Genomic DNA, 22854 nt, shown 5'->3' with positions numbered 1-22854 from the left:
TACAATCCACTCGGTTTCTTTTTATTAAAGATTCCACTAGGTGGCGACAAATAATATTGTTGACTGAAACGTGCTTACGTATGATGACGTAAGCACGTTAGTGCGAGCCCTCCCGGAAGCCATAGAGAATGCATTGCAGCGCCCGCCGTTCGAAAAAAAACATCTTTGAATGTAAGTCTATGGGAACACTCTGGGCGATTCTCAGCCGGAGTGAAATCGCCCAAAAAGAGGCGGTACTCCACAGAACGTGACATGACGCTGATTGGACTATATCCAGAGGCACAGTAACGCCTAGCGTAACTCTGGTTGAATGAGATTTTGAATGTGATTGAAAAAGTCCCTTTCACACTTTGGTGGTGCGTCGCCCAATCGCCCTAATGAAGAAACCGCCCCTGTATGTCCGGCTGATCCAGGATGTGTATGAAGGAGGGATAATGCACGTGCGAAGCAGCTGTGGGGTGCTGGAGAGCTTTCAAGTCAAAGTGGGAGAGAAGCAAGGTTCTGCCCTGAGCCCCTTCCTGTTCATCCTGGTGCTGGACACACAAACAGGAAGTATTCGGAGGGAGCCCCCCTGGTGTATGCTGTTTGCAGATGACATTGTGCAATGCGGTGAAAGCAGTGGAAGATGATTTGAAGATCTGGGTACAAAATATTGAAGGGAATGGGTTGAGGGTCAGTCGGATAAAGGCTGAATATATGGTGGGAAATTTCAGTATAAATAATGCAGAAGGATTGCAAATTGGAAGTCACCAGTTAATGAAGAAGAATGAGTTGAAAGTGTCTGTGTGCAACGATGTGTGTTGAATGGATCACTAGAAGGAGAGATAAACACAACAACAAGGGCTGGATGGCTTAAATGGCGAGAGATTACTGGTGTGGTGTGCGATAAGAGGGTCCCCCAGTTTGGTTGAAGGGGAAAATTTACAAAACGGGGGTGAGGCCGGTGCTGTTGTATGGGGCCGAGTGTTGCTGGGGCACAAGGAAGAGGGAGGATCACGCTATATCAGTCACAGAGATGAGGATGTTGCAGTGGATGTTGGGTTCAACAAGAAAGGCTCTGGGTGTGGTTCGATCATGTGGAGAGACAACAGGAAAATGACGTGGATCAGAAGGTGCGAGTGATGCAAGCGGAAGGAAAGAGATCAAGAAGAGGAAGGCAGAAGTAGAGGTGGGGGAGCGATGTAGTGCAATGGGACCACGGTGGCCCGAGGAGCGGAGAGAGATGGCGCAGGACAGGGCAGCGTGGAGAAGGTTGGCAAGGACAGCGGACACCCTGACATGAGTGGGACAACGCGTGGAAGAAGAAAGCTGAATTCACAAGAGCTGCATTCATTTACATGCGACCAGGAAAGGTTCATTCCAATTCAGTTGCCAGGTGAGATGCCACTGAGATTGTAAAGGGTGGTCCAGATATCTAGTGACCCCCATTTAATTCTCTAAAACGTAATATTTTTAAAGTATGGTTTATGTAACACAAAAATTAATATGCAAAGGGGAAAAAAAAACATCTTAGGGGTCAATTAATTGGGGGGTCACGATACATCTGGACCGCTCTGTACATTATCTCAATTGTATTGAACATCTGGATGCATTCACAAGACATCTGGACCACCCTGTACATTATAACACATTCCTGCGGAGGGAGCTGGTAGGAACGTTGGGTTGCTCGGTCAATGTCCAGGGTCAACGGCGGCGTGGTGTATTCCGCAAATATGGCCGACTGTGAGGGCTGGCACAAGCCGGCGTGAGTAGGTTAAACGTTGAGTTTTATAAGGGCACCACGGGGTGACCAGCCCCTCCCCACCCAGCCCCACCCTTCCCACCCCCCACCCAGCCCCACCCTCCCCACCCAGCCCCTCCCCACCCTCCACACCCAGCCCCTCCCTCCCCACCCAGGCCCTCCCTTCACGACGGACGGACGGACACAATAATCCCCTGTGGGCTAGTGTAACCAGGAGGTTCCTACCAGTGTAAATTGTATTGAACACCTGGATACCTGGCATGGTTACAAATGCACTTTCGGCAAAAATGTTTAGAGCTCAGACCACACATGCTGCTTATTATAACAATACTGTGCAGATAGTGGAAATACAGTCCCATGCAAGTTGTATGCCTTTTATTCAAAAGCAATTACACCAGAAATACATTGGCTTAAACAAGCCACAACCCCACAGGATATATATAAATCCCAGTATATACAGAATACAATAGATTTCATTAAAAATTGTAACTTAAGCAGAGGAATAACTTGAAAATCGCGTGGTTGAATACGATGCTGTTACATGGTGTAATCAAAGGCAACTCTATACACAAAACATGCAATTTGTTGACCCAAATCTTTCACCGAATGTATTTTTTTTAGCCCGATACCATGGGAAATTCTAAAAGACACAATTAAGACAATAACTATAATTACTAGCTATCAGACTCAATTGCTCCATTATAACGTGAAATACTACTGCACTTATCCTTGGTTTATAATATTTAAAAGCTGCGCTGCGACAAAACGTGTTTGGTCATTACTGCTATGATGGAATTAGTTGCCTATAAATGACAGTGTATCAAAAGACAAAAATCTCCTGGTTCAGCCTTAAACTGGAAGGAAAAGTTCTAGAATTTAAAGGCAATCATTTATTGAGCCTGGCCGAGTGGATGTGGCCATGAGTATGCCCCAGCCACCTTTGTCTTCCCACTGTTGCTGTTCAAACACTGTACCAGGTAGACATGTTCAAAGATAGTTCAAACCAAGAGAAATCCAGGCACCAGTTAATATTGAAGCACATACATCATGGCAGGACATTTGAAGCCAAGCTGTCGAGATCTTAGCTACTATCTACGATGTCACTGCTCCCAATACATACTTGGGTTGTTAAAATATATATGGTTCTATACTGGTAACTGCAAAAAAAAGAACCAGTACAAAATTGGTTACCGGTTTACTGTACTAAAAGGAATGTCTGTAACCGAGAAATGTGAGGATGTTGCCATAGTGGTTATCGTAATGGACTTGAAATCCAGTTGAAGCAATGGAGCAATTTTCAATCGGTGCATTCATTATATTAAAGCTTCACTGGAATCAGTTAACGGTTAGTGAATTTTGAACCAGTTACCATTTTTTGTATGAAACAAGGTTACTGGTTAACGTTTAATAACTCTACGTATTTGCGTGCAGACCCATACACACCTAACTTGCATTGGACAGTGGCACGGCCCTAGCGCTAGCGCGTTCGCCGCTTGTTGCTGAGGTTTACAATTCGAATCCAGCGGCTGCCCTGGTTATTACTGCCAGTGTAATAAACCAATTTTTTTTTTATTTTGTCCAGGTAAGGCCTGCTGACCTATAAAGCACTTTTTCATAAGCGACCTGACTATCACAAATGATAGCTCAACGAAGTGGCTTATCACGTGGGAATTTATAGTCGCCAAATACTCCAAATGCATGTTGTTTCCAAATGTGGAGGGAATAACCAGAGAACCCGGACAAAAATCCACGAGACCACAGGGAAAGAGACATGCAAACTTCAAACATACACTAGTCAGGATTGGGATCAATCCCACAAGCTCATGCATACCAGGCAAGGTAGTTAACATCTCGCACCGTGGCGCCCCATAACCACGATAACACTACGCGCCGTCTGCTCCACAGTGGATGTTAAAAACCCCCTGACGTCATTCGCAAAGAGGAGGCCACTGTATTCTGGTGTCAGTGTCCAAACTTGCAAAAATTCTTAAATTACACCGCAAATTACTCAATTGGGTTAGTGCACAGTCATCATCGCCCTCTATTGCCCCAGGTCACCGGCAAATAAATTTAATCCTGGTCTCTTGAGCTTTCATCTGGTTAAACAAAACTAAACTTGAATCTTCAGGGTTATGCATGGATGTTGAACTTATTTCGCACCGTTCGTAGCCAAGGGTGATCCATTTACAGACACCCCATTGATTTTGAATGACCCGGTTATCATCAACAGACGATTGAAATTAAGGCAATGGTTCCATATCTTAGAGGAGGGTGTTAAAGGATTGTATAAGTGCATTGAGATTGGTGGTAGGTGTTTCCAGGTTTTTTAAATCAAATTATGTTTTCACTATAATTTCTCCATATTATTGTAGGGGGGGGGGTGGCATTTTAAATGCTTCACTCTTTGCGTAAGGGTTCCAGTGGCATGTGGCATTTTGTGCAATTACAGGCTCATGTAAATATAATAACACTCTGTTCAAGAGTGACGAGTGAGCGTGGCAGTTATGCGCTCGTAATGACTGTACACAGGGAAATCGAGAGGCTTAATGAGGCTTGTTTGATATTCTGAAAGCTCCTTGCCTTACGGCCCGTGAATACCAATTACCATGTTAGGGAAACATGAACTCGGAGGGCTGGCTCATAGTGGGAGAAGAGATTAATGGAGTTCATTCATGTAACGCGTTGTGCGAGAGAGCTCATAAAGAAAATATAGAGCAGTGCTAACGGCTGCCTCGGTAACCAGGCGAGAGCCCCAATCCTCGGTGGTTTTCACATTAAATCAAATGCAAAAGGAGGTTATAGCCATTCCGTGCACAGTGTATTCGTTGCTCGGCGTAGCCGGTGGAATATATGGCTTATATGACACGCTTAGTTTCTGGGAAACTAATTAAATAGGCAATGGCATAGGCACGTTAGAAGAGACGTATTGTTCGGTAGGCACAGCCAATCACTGTTGCTTTGTCTGCCTTCCCCTGAATATTTGTGCTTTCAATGAAACATCTGGTGCAGCGTGCCAACAGCTGCAGGACAAGCGTTCCCGTGCTGGCCATAATAGGTGACCGCTAAGCGTGCTGGTTTTTAGAGAGACGGGAAGGTCTCTTTACGTGTGTATGTTAGTAAGCTTGTAGGTGTATCTGAATGCGAACGCTTTTGCATACGGACACTTTTGTTTAAATGAACTTGCTGTTAATCAGCTTCTTTCCCTTATTCACTGATCAGGTCAAGGGTCAGGCTAGACTCCCATGTGGAATTGGTCTAATGCAGTCAGGCACATGTTTTACTAACGTCCAATGAACTTGTGTTGTTTTATTTAAGTTTTTCTTCCGGTTCCGTTTCGATGACATACGGAATGGGAAAGGGTTAAGAGGCATGCACCACATTCTTTTAAACAGAGTGTTTGCAGTTCATTGAGATCCACGGATAAGCAACCGCTCTTCGACTATGCTCAAATGTCGGTGCTGCTTGCAACATTTTCTGGATCCAGATATGGGTACGGAACTTTCCCCACGGCCTCCAACCGTGCGTTCCTCTCTTTGATTTCGCAGGACAGCTTGCGCAGATGAGCTTGAAAGTCGTTTTGGATGCCCGGAAACTCGTCTCCGATTGCGTTGAGCTGAAATACACAGCAGGGGAACGGCCGCGAGGTCACGCTCAAATGTCAAGAGAGCCGTCGGAAACTCTAAACAACCGTACTGTGTTTCACTCATTCGGCATTCTGCAGGGCGGGTGAAATGCGAGGTGCATAAGAATAAACACGTCTTGTCCATTTCACTTACGGCTTTGATGCATGTGTGTTTCCTGGATGGAGATTTATTTTTGAGTGAGCACCAGACATGTCACGAAGCGTTGATTCATTGATTATAGGTTACTCGTGCTTTACGGTAACATGCATCGAATCACGTGTCTGAGAGTTAATTATCTTCAGTTTAGGTAAGCGTTGTCTGATGTTACACTTAGTGAAACAAAACTGCAAGATTTCAATTCATTCCAAATTTGCACAATTACAAATCTGCTGAGCTCAGTTCAATGATGTGGATTTTCTCCCCCCCCCCCGACCTCCCCCCCCCCGCTCATTGTTCTTAATGCGTGACCCTGGAGAAGTGTGACTCCCGGAGCCTCACCTTGGTGAGAGGCACGAGCGATGGCATGGACAGGATGTGCGAGAAGAGGATCTGGAACATGGAGACGCCGATGTCGGGCAGTGCACTCGCAATGAAGTCCCACGTGATGTCCTCGTCCCCCTCCGGCATGAACTTGGTCAGCTGCTCGGGGCTGTGAGCACACAAGGCAGGAGAGGCACGGGCAATGGCCACCCACACGGTCACAGCAAACGATGTTGAAACAACGGCAAAGGTACAGCCCTGCAAATCTATAGAGGGCATTCGGTCGACTCGTCTGTGTTGACCAGACTTGTTGGAAGAGGTGGGTGTACCCACGCTTCACCCCACAACATGACATGGCCATCGACTGACTGCCCTGTAGCCATTTATTCTGCTGGGTGGGCAGAAAAACTTGCACAGTTGTTTTCATCTTCTGAGCTGGAACATTTGAATCAAGCCAATGCATGTTCAACGCGCTGACAATTTACACCACAGCAGCATCCCTTACAATTGTAAGCGCATCGCAAACAACTAAGAGCATTAGAAAGTGTCACAGTTACATGATATCAAGTTGCATTAGGCATGGACTGTGAGGTGGCCAAGAGATGGCAGTACAGCCAGGGATTCTTAAATATGTCTGTGTGGAGCGCTTAAGAGTCACTCATGCATGGGATTTATCCATACAATAGAGCCCTAACAGCTTTGTAGGCCCTTCTTGCTGAAATAAGTAAACATAAAATTCACCCAACTTCCCAAAGCAGAAACCTTAAAAAATATTATCGTGAGACTCAGTGAGGTTTTCCAATCTAATCACATAGTTATACAACTAACCCACACTACACCGAGTTGCAATGATGTGAGCTTAGACACCCATGCATTTGGCACAATGGTTTGTACAATGTGCTCTGAACTCGGTGACCTAATTTCGATTCCTGGCCACGGTTAACATCAGTGGCGATTGATATGGGAATCGGTTCTGAGTTCCTCTATATTAGTGCTTCTTTACCTTTACTGCAGCCTTGCACACATTTGGTCTTAATCGTTAAGACATGTATAATGTTAATACATACATAGGGTTTGATGAAACAAAGTAGTTGTACTTACGTGCCCGTGGTTAATTTGTGTTTCGAAGATTTACCTCCTAAAAAAATCTGGCATGTCTCGGACCCCCAGAAAGGGCATCTCGCACCCCCAGGGGGTGCGTGCACCACCGGTTAAGAACCACTGCTCTATACCAACTCGCAATGACCACCGGAGACAATTTGTTTACATGTCGTTATTTTCTCTTCCGGCATTGCGAGATCTTCTCCTTCTCACGGAATGTCCTGGGTTTTCCTGTCTCAGAGGTTTGTAATCCCAAGTTTAACTCGACCTGGAGATTGTTACCGTTTAGAGTGGCCGACGCGGTGCTTTGGGATCGTGTTCGGGGCCCGGCTTACCGTGGTGGGACGTACGCGTAGAAATCCCACTGGGGAAAGTTAACGGCAGAGTGCTGAGCGCTGGCCGTGAAGATGATGTTAGTCAGGCATTCCTACAACAGAGAGGACAGGCACACACCACTTTGTCCAATGACATAATTTACTTCTTAAGAGCCTGGCCAATTTGTGCTGTGGTACGAGCACTTGATATGCAGCCGAGAGGTTCCAAGTTTAAAGCCTTCTGTGTTGGCGCAAATTGTGATGCATGGCTTTGGAGGCTCGGGTTTGTAGATAATTTGTTTAGAACTGATTTTTTGTGTTTAGTGTATTGTCCTTACCCTCGCACTTCTGATTAGCAGAGTTGGCTACGTACGGTGTGAAAGAAATTCAACGTACATGCATCACATATGTTTCGTGAACTTCCAAAACTGTGCGGTGGCCAGGAGATGGCATTAACAGAAAAGTGGGTTTATCCAAATCGACTAACTGTGGCACTCATTTATACTGCCAGGAGAACAGTGGTGGTGGAATAAAATAAACTTTCCCCATTGTTTCAACTTCGCACCAGGAGACCCAACAGGGGCAGACCTCTGAATCGTCCATGGTCCAAGTCCATTGTTCTCACCATTACACCACAGCAGTATCCCTAGTATTACGATAATTGTTATGAATTATAGTTATGATGAACTCAGCCCATCATCTGTCTAGGATGGTTGAAATGAGTACCACTTTGTGGGAAGTCAACAGGTGTTGTCCTTGGAAAAGACTTTCCCCCCTCCATGATGGGATTGTGGAATTTCCACTGCCAACACACAGAAGGTGCCTAAGCCTATGTCACGCAAGTCACGTCTTAGTTCAGTTCGTATCAATCTGCAGCTGCGCCTCTGCAATGTGTGTAATGCGCACCACCAGCGATATCACCTGCACGAGGGATGGCCAGCACTAGGCCATCCCTCAACAGTCCCGTCGTTCAGTGTCAATCAGCAAATGCATGCAATGCCTGTTATCCAAATATCGGTCGGATGGAGACAGACGATCAGTGGGTAAAGATGGAACGTGTCTGACTGTGAGGTGAAGAGTTGCTTTTTATTGCACGTAGCATATTCAAATATGTACATTGGTAATGGTTGGTATTCCATAAAACATTATTTCAAGCCCCCCTTGTCCATCTGTTATCAAGTCTGTGAACCTACAATGCATCCGTCAACTCATTTGCACAATCATGCATCTTATGTTCATCTATAATTCATTTATTCTGCATTTGGTCTGTCTGCTAACCTATCGACTTCAATTATGCCGTGTGACTCGGTGAACACATCGAGCTGTCGGAGTTGTTACCATCAGAAGCTCTCTGGTGGTGATGGGAGACGGGAACCCAGTCACGTTGCCTCTCCTACGATCAGCCAGGGCGGCTGCAAAATCCTGCAGGCCTGTAACACATACGGACAACGTGCAAAGCACGGTGACGCACGCACTCATCACTGCTCTGCTGTGGGGTGATGGGAAATCGTCATCTAAACCCACAGCACATTGGTTGTTACTGATGCAAAGTGCGGTGGCGGTCTCGTCTTTTTGTGTTGCGTTAACAGAATGATAATACTTTCCATTACCTTGTAGGATTTGTTCTTTCTACAGATAAATATGAATGCGACGTCCAAACCTGCTGGGCTATGAGGTCGTTTGTACGTAGCATTTGAGGAAATTGTTTGATGAACTATCCGTATGGATTTTCGAGTATTATCCCCTAATCGGTGTCGGTATTCCCCAGACACTTTTAGCGTCCTCCCATATGTTAGAATAATTGTAAACAACTTCTTGGTTCTTTCGGTAAAGTCACGTAGAAGGGAAATAATAAAATAATAAAAATAAAACATAATTAAAAACATAATAAAATACAAATTGTGAGAATTGTATTTTATTATGTTTTATTTTTATTATTTTATTATTTCCCTTCTACGTGACTTTACCGAAAGAACCAAGAAGATGAATCCCTCCAGGCACGAAAGCTTTAAATCGAAATTGTAAACAAGTTGGCCATACAGCCCAGGGCAGAATAGTCTTAAAACTTATTCAGGTTATATCTGGATAAATAAAATTTATATTTTTGATTGAGCACCAAACTAAATTTTTGGTCCCAAGTTTAAATCTCTGCTGTAGGGAAATTCACACAATCACATCGTGTGTACCATCTTTCTCAGTCTTATTGAGAGTCCTATTCAGAGGCTGGCATTTGCCAACAGCAATGTGGAATTTTCATCACTGGCTTTAATCAATGCTACTCGACACACGTGTTGGCCAGGAAGACAATGAAGTGGTTTCCCACCCAGGCAATGAAGTGGTTTCCCACCCAATTGAACCTTGGGTGGCACTCACCTCCCGTTGGATTCCAGAGTCAGTGGTGGGAATTCCACATTCATATGATAGTTGACTTATCCAAAAAGTGGCACTCAATTTCATTGATCCTGGACGAATAAAAGGTTGAGTCAACGACCCTTGATCAGGATTTTATCTCTATATCTTTTCACAGCTAGCCATGTGTTCTACTCCCGCACCAAGCTGCCACATTGTATAATGTCATACGGAAGTTGCACAGCTAAGACTCGCAGAGTCACAATGTTAATATTTTTGCTGGAGGGTTCTACATTAGTCTGCTTGGCCAATACCTTTTTTTACTAGAGTAGTGTTATTGTCACATGGACAGTAACCAAATTACCCGGAAATATATCCCACACGTACGACGGATTGGCACTCAAAGATAAAAAGTAGAACGAATCTATTGCCCTCGATGCTGCGTATTGTCCGGCACCATGTCCAACATTTCCATCCACGTGCTAGAAGACTAAAGCTTTCGGCACATGAAGCAACATGCTAAACAATGAGCCAAGCAACATGCAATACAACCTGAACAAACATTGGGGAAGCTACTACACAAACCAGCCACGAAAACCCAAGCTGTCGTCATCGTCCAGAAGCTGGTGCACCCTCTCCGTGGCCGACACGTGCGCTCACCCTTGTCGTGCAGCACATCGGCGTCCGTGTGGTAGTGGCGGCACACAACCTCCCGCACGTAAGTGCCCAGCACGCGCCACAGCTTGAACCCGTCGTCGCGGTACAGGAAGTCCTCGAGTCCGTCGGAGCCGGCCGCGTCGAACCCGCGGTTCTGCAGCTCGCGTGGGAAGCTCATCTCCATGAAGTGGTAGCGCTGGAAGCTCTCGACGGCGAGCCGCAGGCCGCCCACCGTGCCCACGGCGAACGTGGAGTTGGTGAGCGGACCCACGGCCGCGATGAGCGTGTGCCGCGCCACGTAGTTGATGCCGATCGTGTCCTGCGGAACGGCGGGCGGCAGAGCGATCGATTGTGCTGGTTGGCCTCAGTGGTCTGTGTGCAAGTCGCTTACAGGCAGGGTGGGTCTGCTTGATCTGGCTCGGTGGCGCTGTGGTTGGCGCACACGGCTCGCAGCTGATTTCGAATTTGGCAGCACTGTCCTAGAGAGTAATGATCGTCTCCTAACAGGCGAACAGATATTTTCCATTCTCAGAACTGAAATTTGACCAAATTAAGTGCAGAACCGGTGTGTGGTCTTCAACTCGCTATATTGGAAAACCCAGTTCAAGGAAAGGTGGCTGCCTGGATTTGAACCCAGGATCCTGGCAGTGCCAGCTCAGCGCTCCGACCTCTGAGCTACCCAACCACCTCCGTCGGTACGTTATCGCGTTTAATTTATTTTGTATGCATCTTGAACTTCTTTCGCACCGCACGTCGCCAAACCTGCTCATCGGAGGTAACCAGGTAACAATCCGAGGGCCCAGGATAGTCTCATTTGCAAAGCGATCTGGGCCACCGAAATGACAAAAGCGCGGCGCTCGCCCTGCCTCTGAGCCACCGGGCGGATTATTCGGCGAACAGGCGAGGGAGACACAAATATCGGTCTCGGCCGGACATTGATGACGCGCGTGAGTTACGCGCTGCCCTCTGAGGTCCCCGTACCGTGCAGTGTGGGCGCAGGAGGCGGCCCAGGGCGTGCTTGGGCCCCAGGTAGTTGTGCACGGCAATGGCGAAGGGCTCCATGAGCAGGTGGGTGAGCGCCAGGTGCGACACGAACTGGTGCATCTGGTTTTCAGCGCAGCCCACGTGGATCTTGGCGAAGAGGTAGCGGTAGGGAGGGCTCCTCCGTGTGTACACCAGGTTCTTGCCGGCTGTGGCACGGGACAAAAATGTGGAATTTGATGAGCGTGGTGGTGGTGGGGCTGTGGTTTGTGGTTTAAATGCATCCTAATACCTTGCGTGATTTATAATAATATTGCTATGTGCAAATATGAATTGTTTTTACTTGATGTAGCTTTACAATTCATATATCGCATTTAAAAAAACAGACCTCAAACAACCAAGCTGGTCGTTGCCAACAATGGCGTGTGCCATTGTGCATGGGTGGTGTTGGTGGTGGTAAAGCAGGAGAGAGAAGGAATTGAATATACAGGGAGGGGGGGGGGGGACAACACAAGTACAGCAGTCCCAGGCCCCCAAGAAGCTTAGTCCGGCCCTCGCCGCGGGTGTGTCGCGCCAGCGGAGCTCACGGGGCTTGCGAGTGAGCTGGATGCCGAGAGGCATGAGTCGGCCCGTTCCGTCCGGGCACATCTCGCGGTACAGCAGCACCACGGGCGCGTAGAACTTCTTCTCCAGGTGCAGCGGGATGTCTGTGGTATCGCACACGCGAGCGCGCACCCATCGGCGATTAGCTCCCACTTTAAAGACATTTCGCGGGGCACACTACGCCGGTCACGCATCTCTCTTCCCCACTGTGTGGAGTGAGCCGTGCCTGGGGGCTCATGAGGTGGCAAGGGTTGTCTTAAAGCTTCAAACTCTGCCTACAAATCCCTATTGGCTGTGATCTGCCTGGGACACAACACGAAACACAAAGGCCCTGTTGTGCCGTCTGCCACGTGTAATACCGATTGTGTTACTTCTTGTGAGTGAAAATTGCCTTCGCGGTTAATTTTGGCTCCCTTGAGCCCTCTGGCTAAAACGTTCATTGAAATTAAAGCCTGTTTCAGAATTACATCCATTCTTAGTTTACTGTGGATCGGGAGTTTATTTACATATTTAAATTAAAATGTCCAGTAACAAAGTAGAAAGCAAGATGTACTTATAGTATACTTGTAGAATAAACGCAAAATATTAAGCTGGCACAGCTTACGAATATTGTTGGGCAAATCACCCATTACCGGTCACCTTTGTAGCACCGGATCTGTTGCTGATGCCCTTTAGGTTAAGCACTCATTGTAGGATAATTTGACCTCAGGGTGAGCCATGGCAGGTTCACTTACCTGTTGGCGGATTTTTATTTGTTCGGCCCAATTTTCGATTTCATTTTATATATCTATATTTTAAAAAATATTTAAATTGGATACATGTTCATAATTGTAATTGTTTCCACACAATATTTAACAATTACAACATATTTGTTCATATTAATCCTAGCATTTTTAAGTTTTAACATGACGTTTCATATAATTTAAATGTAAGTATTTTGAAACAAATTTTCTCGAAAGTATATTACGTGACAGAATTTTTGTCGGGATAGTCATATACTACAGAAGCGATGTCACTTCTTGTGACATTGCATTTTTAGATCAATTCAAGACAACATTCATTTTCAGATCATCCGATATATTCTTTCTAGGCCTAATTTTCTAATTCATCCGAAAACCAGCACCACATCCTCACAACTGATATAAATACGTATGAACACAAAGACCCGTATAGCCTTAACAGACTGTAGGAGCAAGTGCTGTTTTCAAGCACCTACGAAGGCCAGCACGGCACACAAGGAGTGTGTGACCAGCACCATGCCCGGCCGCCTTTGTCTCCCCAGTGGCGATGGTTACACTACGCACCAGGTACTCATTTTAGGCTGAGTCGACCTAGGGGAGGCTCAAGAGCAGTTTAGATAATCGTCACTGGTGTTGGCCATGAGCAGGAATCGAACTCGGGTCGCTGGGTTCGTAGTGCAGCACGCTAACCGCTACACTACCGCTCCCACCTAAATACGTATAATGTACATATCCTGGGAGCGATCGGAGCTCTCTGGGGGAAGTCGGCGTGCCCTACGGTCTTCGATCCTCGCTCTTCGGTCTTCGCTCTGGGTCGTCGGTCGCATATGAGACGGGATGGTCGGCAGTACGTTACTGACCGGCCTTGTTATGTAGTTGCCCTGTTGGGGTCTAGTTAACCGTTGTAACGTTTAAGTAGTAGCACTGTTAGGGCCGTGCAATAAACGTGTTGCCTCCAAGTTCAAGTGTGTGCCTCCATGAAGAACACTACACGAGTATAGCACACCGGTGTGTCGTAGAGTAAATCCACATTTCTGTTTACGTGACAAACCTTACTAATTGGCTGTGTTGGGTGGTGGCGGGTTTAACGACACATTTATATTTACACGATCCAACCCAAAAAGGCTCTATTTTGGACTTTCCCACCAGCTCTCCACACATGAGAGTGAGGTTCGTGGCAAGACAGTCAACCCAATCATTCAAAAAGACAATCCCAGCTAGAATGCTTACGCAACTCCGCAGATCACGCAGCAGATGTGCGTGCCACACGCACGTCTGTGTGCCGCGCGTGCGTGAGCGGCTCTCACCCGCGAGCGCCTTGTAGTCGACGACGAACAGACGCTTCTCGCTCATGAGCTCCTCCAGCGTGCGGTCCTGCCCTAGCAGGCAGCGCATGTCGGGCGGAACCTGGTCCAGGCTGCTGCACACCTTGATGAGCATGGGGTTAGCTCCTGCAGCCGTGGACACACGCAACCAGATGCTCTCACATCCACACCATGTACCCACATACAAAGATCCCCCGTATAGCCTTTACATACGTTTGAGGCAAGTGCTGGTAGCGAGCACCGAAGAAGGCTGGCACGACACACGAGGGGTTGGGTGGCCAACACCACGCCTGGCTGCCTTTGCCTCCATTATTGGCTATCTTTACACACCGTATCAGGTACTAATATGAGGCTGAGTCGACGTAGGGGAGGCCCTGAACCAGATCAAATATTCGCCACTGGTGTCGACGGCTGTGAGCAGGCATCGAATTTCGGCTCGCTGGGTTTCGGAGCGCGTCCACCGGGCGCATGGGTGGCCTCGCTGGTGCTGGTTGCGCGTGGCCAGCTCACCCCCACGGCGACATGTGAGCGAGAGAGAGAGCGAGCCGGGGCGAAGCGAGGGCCCCCACCCTGTATGAAGGAGCGCGCAAACTCCTCGTCGTCCCTCCAGCGCTCAATCATGGAGCAGGGCGGCTTGAGGAAGCCGCTGAAGAAGGCCGTCCACTTGTCCTCACTCTCCCTGTAGCGCTGGGTCAAGCCCGCCTGCAGTGCACACACGCACGCCAGCACCCTCGACTGATGATTCAATGTAATTTCAACAGTGCTTGAAATGGGGTTATTCAATCAGTCCACCAGTCCACCAGTCCAGCCGTCCGCCTGTCTGTAATGTGGTAGCGTCGCAATTATCATCAGCAGTAGAAATTATATTCTTTGCGTGCGCTTGATGGCAGCAGCAATGTGATTTCAGGGGCTAAAAGCCAACGTCGCAGTCTCCTGCTGCTGCTGCTGGCCACGACGAGGGGGCTGCAGCTGAGAGAGAGATAGTTCGTGCGGTTTTACTATTCGATCTTTCTCCGTATAATGATGCGGCATAATGACTACGAGCAATGCAACAAGTCCGCAATGCGAGAGTCACGTGTGTTTGTTGAAACCAGGCGAGCAGTTGCGAGAGGCCAGGGTGAGTCTCGCTTTGGCAAGAGCACACCTGTCAACCCATACGCTAATCCGTATTCTTGTACAGGGAAATTGAGTTTTCAGGTCCACACGGCGCACAGCCGTTTCAATACGGGCAACAACAACAAAAATGTCTATTTGTGTTTCTCCCTTGTGATGGGACTTTGTAGGATGAACGTCGAGATGTATAAGGGCACGGGGTGACCAATAAGGTCTGAATTGGTCCGTAATAAGGTAGGGCACTGACAAGGGGTGGACAGGTCTGCGAGAGTGACCTGCGAGTGGACGAACTCCGTGGCGCGCTCGATGACGCGGGCGATCTTGTTCGGGGAGAGCATCTCGGTGGAGATGGGCATCTCGGCGTAGCCCGGCAGAGCCTCCAGCGCCAGGTTGGGCTCCGACTGCATGCGCGGCATGATGGTCCACGTGTAGGGGTGGTCTGCACACAGAGCCGCACGTTCGCCGTCCTTCAGTCACCGACGGTACATTAGGGCAGCGTTCTTTACGCATTTTCAGAGGGGGTGGGTGGGGGGGCACTTTCGCCAATAAGACATCATCAGTGCGAGGGCCGCCACACATTTGAAACCATTGGGGTTTGACAGCAGCACGATGCTGATTGGAGGTGTTGTCACGTTTGTGTATTGCCAGGGGCCGCACTAAAGGCCACCATGGGGCTGCCAGTGGACCACGGGCCTTGGAATTTTTTTTCTCACAATTCTAATTTCGCGATTGACATCATAAGGACATTTCCATTTGGATCTTTAGATAGCAGTACATCACTTTGTATCAGAGGACGGCCCCAGAAGCTGACATTACAGAACTACTTCTGAAGTTGCTTTAAGAGGCTTATTTATACTCGGGGGCACATATTTTGTATACCCTGAAACGTGCCTAATCTATGGGGACCTCATTTGCCAGTAAAAATATGATAATTGGTTCTTTACCCTTCTATCTGGCAACAAAACTGACACCTTTTTGCAAGGAGTCATGTTTGCATAGACCGCAATACCTGCAGTCATAATACAAACAAAAGAACATAACTCTGATAATGTGCACTGTCCTTGAAGTCTCGGGTGTGGACCAATCAACTTCAAGGACAGTGCACATTATCAGAGTTATGTTCTTTTGTTTGTATTATGACTGCAGGTATTGCGGTCTATGCAAACATGACTCCTTGCAAAAAGGTGTCAGTTTTGTTGCCAGATAGAAGGGTAAAGAACCAATTATCACGTGCCTAATCATTAATAATATGTGCCTACACTTTTACTGTACATTGCCACATACATACATAAATCAATCCATTATTTATGTTAAATTTGTTTTCACTGGCCTTGCTGCGCTCTTGTTGAAAAATTATATATCAGTAATATCATGGCTCCAGTTCAGGTAGGAAGTGAGCTGCACCCCAGGTTTTCAAATTGCGGGTGACATGAGGAAGGGATTCAATCATTGGAATACAACAGGTAAGTGGAGGCAATCTTTAATAGCGCACCACGTGAGTGCTGTTCCCCTGCGTAGGGCTGCATGCATTTCCAGGGGTGGCTAAAAAGACGGTGGTGGAATTCACTGGCAAGCTGATTGACCTGGAGCCACGTCAACACAAGCCGGCGGTAACAAGGTAAGAGTCTGACCAGGGTCCTCGATGAAGGACCTCACGAGCATCAGGAGGTCGTCACGAATGGTGTCCAGCACGCTGGGGGTGGCCTGCACCGCAGCTCCTGTCTGGACGCACACAACCAGATGCAAATGGCACACACTGCACACCAGTAACTGCAAGATCCGACCGTGTCCGTCCAGTGCTCGCCGAGCTGCATTGGCTTTCGGTTGCCGAACGAATACATTGTAAGGTCGCGCTCATTGCGCACAAAGTGTTTGCCACGAATGAACCACAACAACTTGCCGATCTCGTCAATGAGCATAAACCGTCATCACGTGAACTCCGCTCATGCTCGCAGCAGCGGTTTTTGGCTGGCCATCGAGCAAAGACGGTCACTACATCGCGCGATTTCAGATGCGCTTCAGCCGCCGTTTGGAGTGCTCTTCCTTCCGATATGAGGAAGCCACTGGGGCTCTGCACTTTTAAATCGTACAGATTGAAAACTAATTTCTTAATAACTGATTGTTGTGTTTAGTTTGTTGTCCTTCCCCCGCACATCTTATCAGCACGGTTAGCTACGTACGGTGCGAAAGAAGTTCAACATACAAAGAACTCCCCGCACCATCAGAGTTGCGCAGAGTTGCGCAGCGTGCTTGGCCTCCGGATTTATGGCCGTCATTTCAGGGCACGAATTCCGTTGCTGGTGATTTTCTACGAACTCGGAAAACAGAGTTCATGTTCGTTGTTACTCTGGGTTCTTCCCTCCGCATGGTTGTACTCGCAAGTGATTTGTATGCAAACGACATTGAATTCAAGCAAGCCTATGATTTGGATGATTAAATTGGAAAAAAAACTGTCAGAATGACCTCTAAATAAATAAAATAATCATACACAGAACATCATGTAAAGCAGCACATTTCAATTGTGGTGTTAACATTTCTTAGCGCCTGTAATACTTTGAAAATTACAGTCTTTGTTATATAGTCTTTGTTTTATCAGGTATTTTTTTTTAACGGGCAGAGGGCACGAAATGTACCCATAGCCATGACGAGGTTATATTAACCTAACCAATTCCACAAAATTAATACAAATTGGTCTTTCAATACTATTACAATGAATCCTGGTATGTCATGGGTGGTGACGTGGCAATGTTTTTCTTAAGTGTGGATCTACTGCATTTAAATATCGCTCGTCATTTCGGTGAATATGGCAGCTATTTTCGATGTTTAATGGGTCTGCCTTATCAAGATTTCCACTTTACAGGCGTGTCACTTGATTGAATGATTGAGGCCAATTATTATTACGTTGCTGACCACTTAATCTCCAATTGCAGCCAGACACATCACCGTCATCATCATCATCATTATAATGTACTCCGCGACTCCGATGCGGTGCGGCTGACGTCACGCACTGCTCCGTTCACATTGCTTGAGAGCAATTAGGGGAGATATGTCCATAATACACATTTTTTGGGTTAGTTCTCGTAAATATAAATGTCGTTAAACCCGCCAGCACCCGACACAGCCAATTAGTAAGGTTTGCCACGTAAACAGAACATGCCAATTCGTTACTAGTACAGCACACCGGTGTGTTGGAGAGTAAATCCACAACATTCACAAATCTGGCCATCGCCTGATGATGCTAGTGGTGATTACTGGCAAAACATCCTACTGAGATTGTGCATTATGTGGATTTACTCTCCAACACTGGTGTGCTATACTAGTGACGAATTTGCATGTTCTGTTAACGTGACAAACCTTAAAATTGGCTTTCTCGGGTGGTGGCGGGTTTAACGACATTTATATATTCATGCGATCTAACCCAAAAACCTTGTATTATGGATAATGTTGGTCGCAAAAGCCTATGTGTTAAACAGGGGAAATATGCTATGTGCACAAATGTAGGGCACACAGAGTGACCATTTTACATAAAGGAAAAAAAAAGTCCCAAGTTCAGTCAAACAGTATTTGATTGTTTGCTTTGGTACATACCGTACTTGTTAATACTCATGCTATCATCGTTACAACTGCGTAAGTGTTGGCAGTAGATTTGGCCGCGGAACTTTCTGATGTGTTTTCTGGCTCAACTTTGGCGTCTGACGTTTTGCTGCACGTCCAGAATGCAGTCGCTAAATACGTCGGAGAGCTGCAATTCAATTTGTTTGACTAAAATAACTTCGGTGAGGTGTGTGGTTATTTGCTTTTTTACACTGATCTTTGTGACATTCTTTGTTCTGAATGATCTCCTGAACACCTACGCCTTGTTTCAAGATTCACCCTGCTTATTATAAATATAAAAAAGAAGCTGTAATCCTGTAATGGGCGTCATGCGCTCGCGATCACCAGCCCAGTTGTTGCACCTCAAATTTGCTTTCTTTGGTAACATTTGTGAAAAACAGCCTTGGGGCTGTACATTTGCCCATTGGGATATTAAACAAATCTGTACAAAGCCTGGTTGGAGTGCGGGGAATAAAACGGTGCTGGAAGAAAGAAAGATAAACAATTCTCACAGGATTTGAAAATTGTTCTTTGAAAAATTATCCTGGCAGGGTACGGTTGAGAAAACTGTTCGGAGAACTGCGTGAGCTAATTGTGTTTATAATTGGAGGAGTGTTACTTTTCTTACATCTACAATGGAGCGTTGACAAATCCCAGAGTGGAATAAAACTGGTTCACTGGTCAGATCCAAGCTGCGTCCAGCTCATATGCAGTTGATTTGGTAAAACTGTGCTTACAGTTCATCCAAACGAAAGTGAATCATGAAACCAAGCTACAGATACACAGCAATGGTGTCCAACTCACAAATGCCATGGATGAATTACACTAATTACAGCCATTGGGCTTTACTTAATTTTATGTTTATTTATTTGTAGCATTGTTAAGCAGAGGCCTCTGACCAAACACCTGGAATCCACCCGACGTCATGAAGCTAAGCAGCATTGAGCCTGGATAGTACTTGGATGAGCAACAACCACAACACAGCTGTAGAAGGCATTGTGGGCAGTAGAGGGCACCCACCTTCACCAACCCGCACTGACCAGTGTGGTGAAGTATAGTTAAATGACCCTTGCTTCCTGCACGACATGGGGAAGGCCCTCATCCCACTTTGGATTGACAAACAGGCTGTCAGCCATCGTGAAGCGGTGGCCCTTGATAGTCTGCGTGCTGCGTGCTGCGTGATTTGGTAGTTTTTTATTGGCTTGCATGGCGTGCCTGTACTGGCACGACAACACATCACCAAGTCACTCAACCAAAGCTTGACCCATTACTCAGACAAATTGGCCCTTCTCATACTCGGCTTGCTACCTCTGAAGTGCAAAAAAACCTGGGACATGTCAATGGAATTAAGAACAACTCAAAATCCCACAAGGAGAAGAGATCTTACTGAACATGCATCATCTCAAGTGGTGTATTTATTATTATTATTATTGCCCAACTGACAAAAAAAGATCTGTTAAATTTAATGCCCCGAGAATATTTATAAATTTCCCAGGGCACCAGCTACCTTAAAAAGAGGGTGATCCTGGAAAAAAACAGGACAGGTGGCAACCCTGTCCTATAATCATTGTGATGGCTCTCGTAAACAAAAAAACAATTGTTGGGTGCGAGTGGCTTACTTGCTTGTTATTTATTTTGTACATTTTAAGGAATTCATTTTGTCATTGACCGTGGAATTTCACCGGCACTCATGTCTTTGAGTCTTTTACTTGCTGCTCATGCCAGCATGCCCGCCCCGAATACTCATTTATTTAACTTGCGCATTACGCCATGCACGAGTGCTTAGCAGGCGTATTACAATTCCTCGTGAATAGCTCGATACCAGACCACGCACGTCAACTAAAAATATAATTTGAATCTGGCCAGAGCCTCTGAGGGAAAATTTTCCTCGAATGAATACAAGGTTTGGTGTGGGCCTCCTCAACGCAGGGGAGACAAAGGCAGCCAAAAGCCTCATGTGGCCCGCTGGCCTTAATAGATGCTCACTCAGAGTATCTGGTGTTTACATAAACGCTGCTGCCTGCCCGCGTGCGTGCGTGCGTACCTGCTGCATATTCACCTGCATCTCCACGTCCAGGCAGCCGTGGCCCGGCAGGTTGAGTTGCATGTGTTTCGTGTCCGTGCTCACATCGGTAAGCAGCACCTTGACCGCCGACAGCTGCCGGTTGTACCCCTTCTCCTCGCTCCTACGGGCGCGATCGAGTCACAGGTAAACGATCAAATCCGTGTGCTTGTAGTTTCGTCACCTACTGCATCATAATCTATACAACGATTTTATTTTGTATTTTTCCAGGTAAGTCACACTCAGCTATATAGCTCTTTTTAAGAAGCGACCTGGCCACAAATGATTGTGCAACGAAGTGGCTCCTCATTATGTGGAAATGTATAGCAGCAGTCAATACTCTAAACGCATGTTTCTATTTGTGGAGTGAAAAACCAGAAAAATCCGCGTGACCACGGGGAGAACATACAGGTAGGGCTGAACGATTAATCGATTTCAAATCGAAAGCGCAATCTAAAACAATGCGATTAGCAAATCGCAAAGGCTGCGATTTTTGCGATGTGAAAAGTCCTATTACTTTCTTATTGGAATTATTGTATTTAAATTATTATAACTTTATTTATTTAATATTGATTTGAATGTTGATTTGAAGCTTTCGTGACTGCAGGAATCCATACTCTTTGGTTCTTTCGGTAAAGTCACGTAGGAATAAAATAAAATTAAACGTAACAATTGTTCTATGTTTGATTGTTCTATTTAAATTAAAACATTTTCATAAATACATGTTGATAAATACATATGAATTGTTGGAAGCAATTCATATCTTTTAAATTGTCATCCTTGCATTAGAATATATAGAGCAGTTAATATTTTCATGGTATCATGTGGTGCCATTAAAATATCACATTTTAAATCTATTACACAGTGAATATTGAACTGAAGCAAATCAAATCGCAATATCTGTCAGAAAAATCGCAATTAGATATTTTCCCCAAATCGTTCAGACCTAGCGTCAGGGTGGGGATTGAGCCCACACACCTCCCGTGTACAAGGCAAGGAAGTTAACAGCTTGCCACTTTGTCTGGACATCTGGACACGGAGCTAAGGAAGAAATGGTTAATATCGGAACCCCCTTCCGAGAGAAAGGGAACAAGGTCACTGTTCCATGCACACTGGAAAGACGTCTTCAGCACAGAGATGATTGCAATGACACACATCCTTGTTATTACATGTGGTGGTCCTTAAGCTAGAAGCAGAATGATGGGAGAAAAATTGGATGCATTAAAAGCAGTAATGGTGAAATAAAATACCTTGAATTAAATAATCACTGCAGTACTGTAGTTTGATGATTTAAACAATATTGTGAATCAGTCATCCATGAATAGGTGTCTCTATCACACAATCAGAATCAACCAGTCGCTGCATTCAATGATTTTTTTCCACTCCCACTCTTCAGCTCAGGTCACGGAATTACCGTTGCTCAATTTTTTTGGTGTAAAGCTCTCCCCTTTAACTACTCCTGGTTCTCAAATGTAAGCAGGATGACAACAAAACACGTTTCAATTCACAACTAGTAGTGCGACCCAATTGTTTTCAGTCGTAGTCTGTGGGTTGCGTTGTCCTGTTGCTGTATTGTTCAAGTGGGGGGGGGGGGGGGGGGATGCCCACCACAGAGCGAGCTGCACGTGGGTGCTCTCCTTTGTGAGGTCCAAGGAGAAGCTCTGGTTCCAGATGGGGTTGCTGTGCGGAGATGTCGTGGTCACTTGCTCTATCCCATCATTCATTTGCAGCACCACAATACACGCCGGGCAGTCCTGCAGCGAAAGGCACACGCGGGAAAACTATATCACAAAGAAGGAGAAAAAGCATTCCAAAAAAATCTGAAATATTGTAAAGTTTCAATTGAGAAAATCGTTGATTGTTAACAATAGTACACACGCGGTCCATCATTTCTTGTTGCTATGGGGTTACCTAAGTGCTATCGGAATCGCGTCACGAGACAACGTTTTCATATCATACTTTCACAAAGCAGTGCATCGCCTTATGTTAGAATGGTCCGCAGAAGTGACAATCATGGAACTATTTCTGAGGTCATTTACACTATGAGACCTCATTTACCAGTGGCAAAATATATTAATAGGTTTTCACCCTTTCAACTGGTACAAAACTGACAACTTTATACAAGGCATCATGTTTGCAATAACCACAACACAAGCAGTCAAAATGCAAAA

At 46.2% G+C, this 22854-nt stretch overlaps 1 protein-coding gene across 1 annotated transcript; it reads right to left on the bottom strand.

Annotated features, from left to right (window-relative positions):
• Positions 1–3600: 3600 nt before the first annotated feature.
• Positions 3601–22492, bottom strand: LOC133353589 (polyunsaturated fatty acid 5-lipoxygenase-like). Its single transcript, XM_061569952.1, is given in 14 exon segments — positions 3601–5354; positions 5863–6013; positions 7281–7372; positions 8598–8689; positions 10269–10584; positions 11247–11455; positions 11834–11953; positions 13897–14040; positions 14484–14616; positions 15303–15466; positions 16659–16749; positions 20681–20807; positions 22292–22419; positions 22421–22492. Coding segments are annotated over 14 exon segments (2007 nt in total). The 3' UTR covers positions 3601–5186.
• Positions 22493–22854: the final 362 nt, after the last annotated feature.

This window comes from Lethenteron reissneri, chromosome 44 (assembly GCF_015708825.2).
Source record: "Lethenteron reissneri isolate LAM-NWPU_2019-01 chromosome 44, ASM1570882v1, whole genome shotgun sequence".
NCBI classification, from domain to species: Eukaryota; Metazoa; Chordata; class Hyperoartia; order Petromyzontiformes; family Petromyzontidae; genus Lethenteron; species Lethenteron reissneri.
Note: the sequence above shows the minus strand (reverse complement) of the source record. Positions and strands in the feature narration are given on the sequence as shown.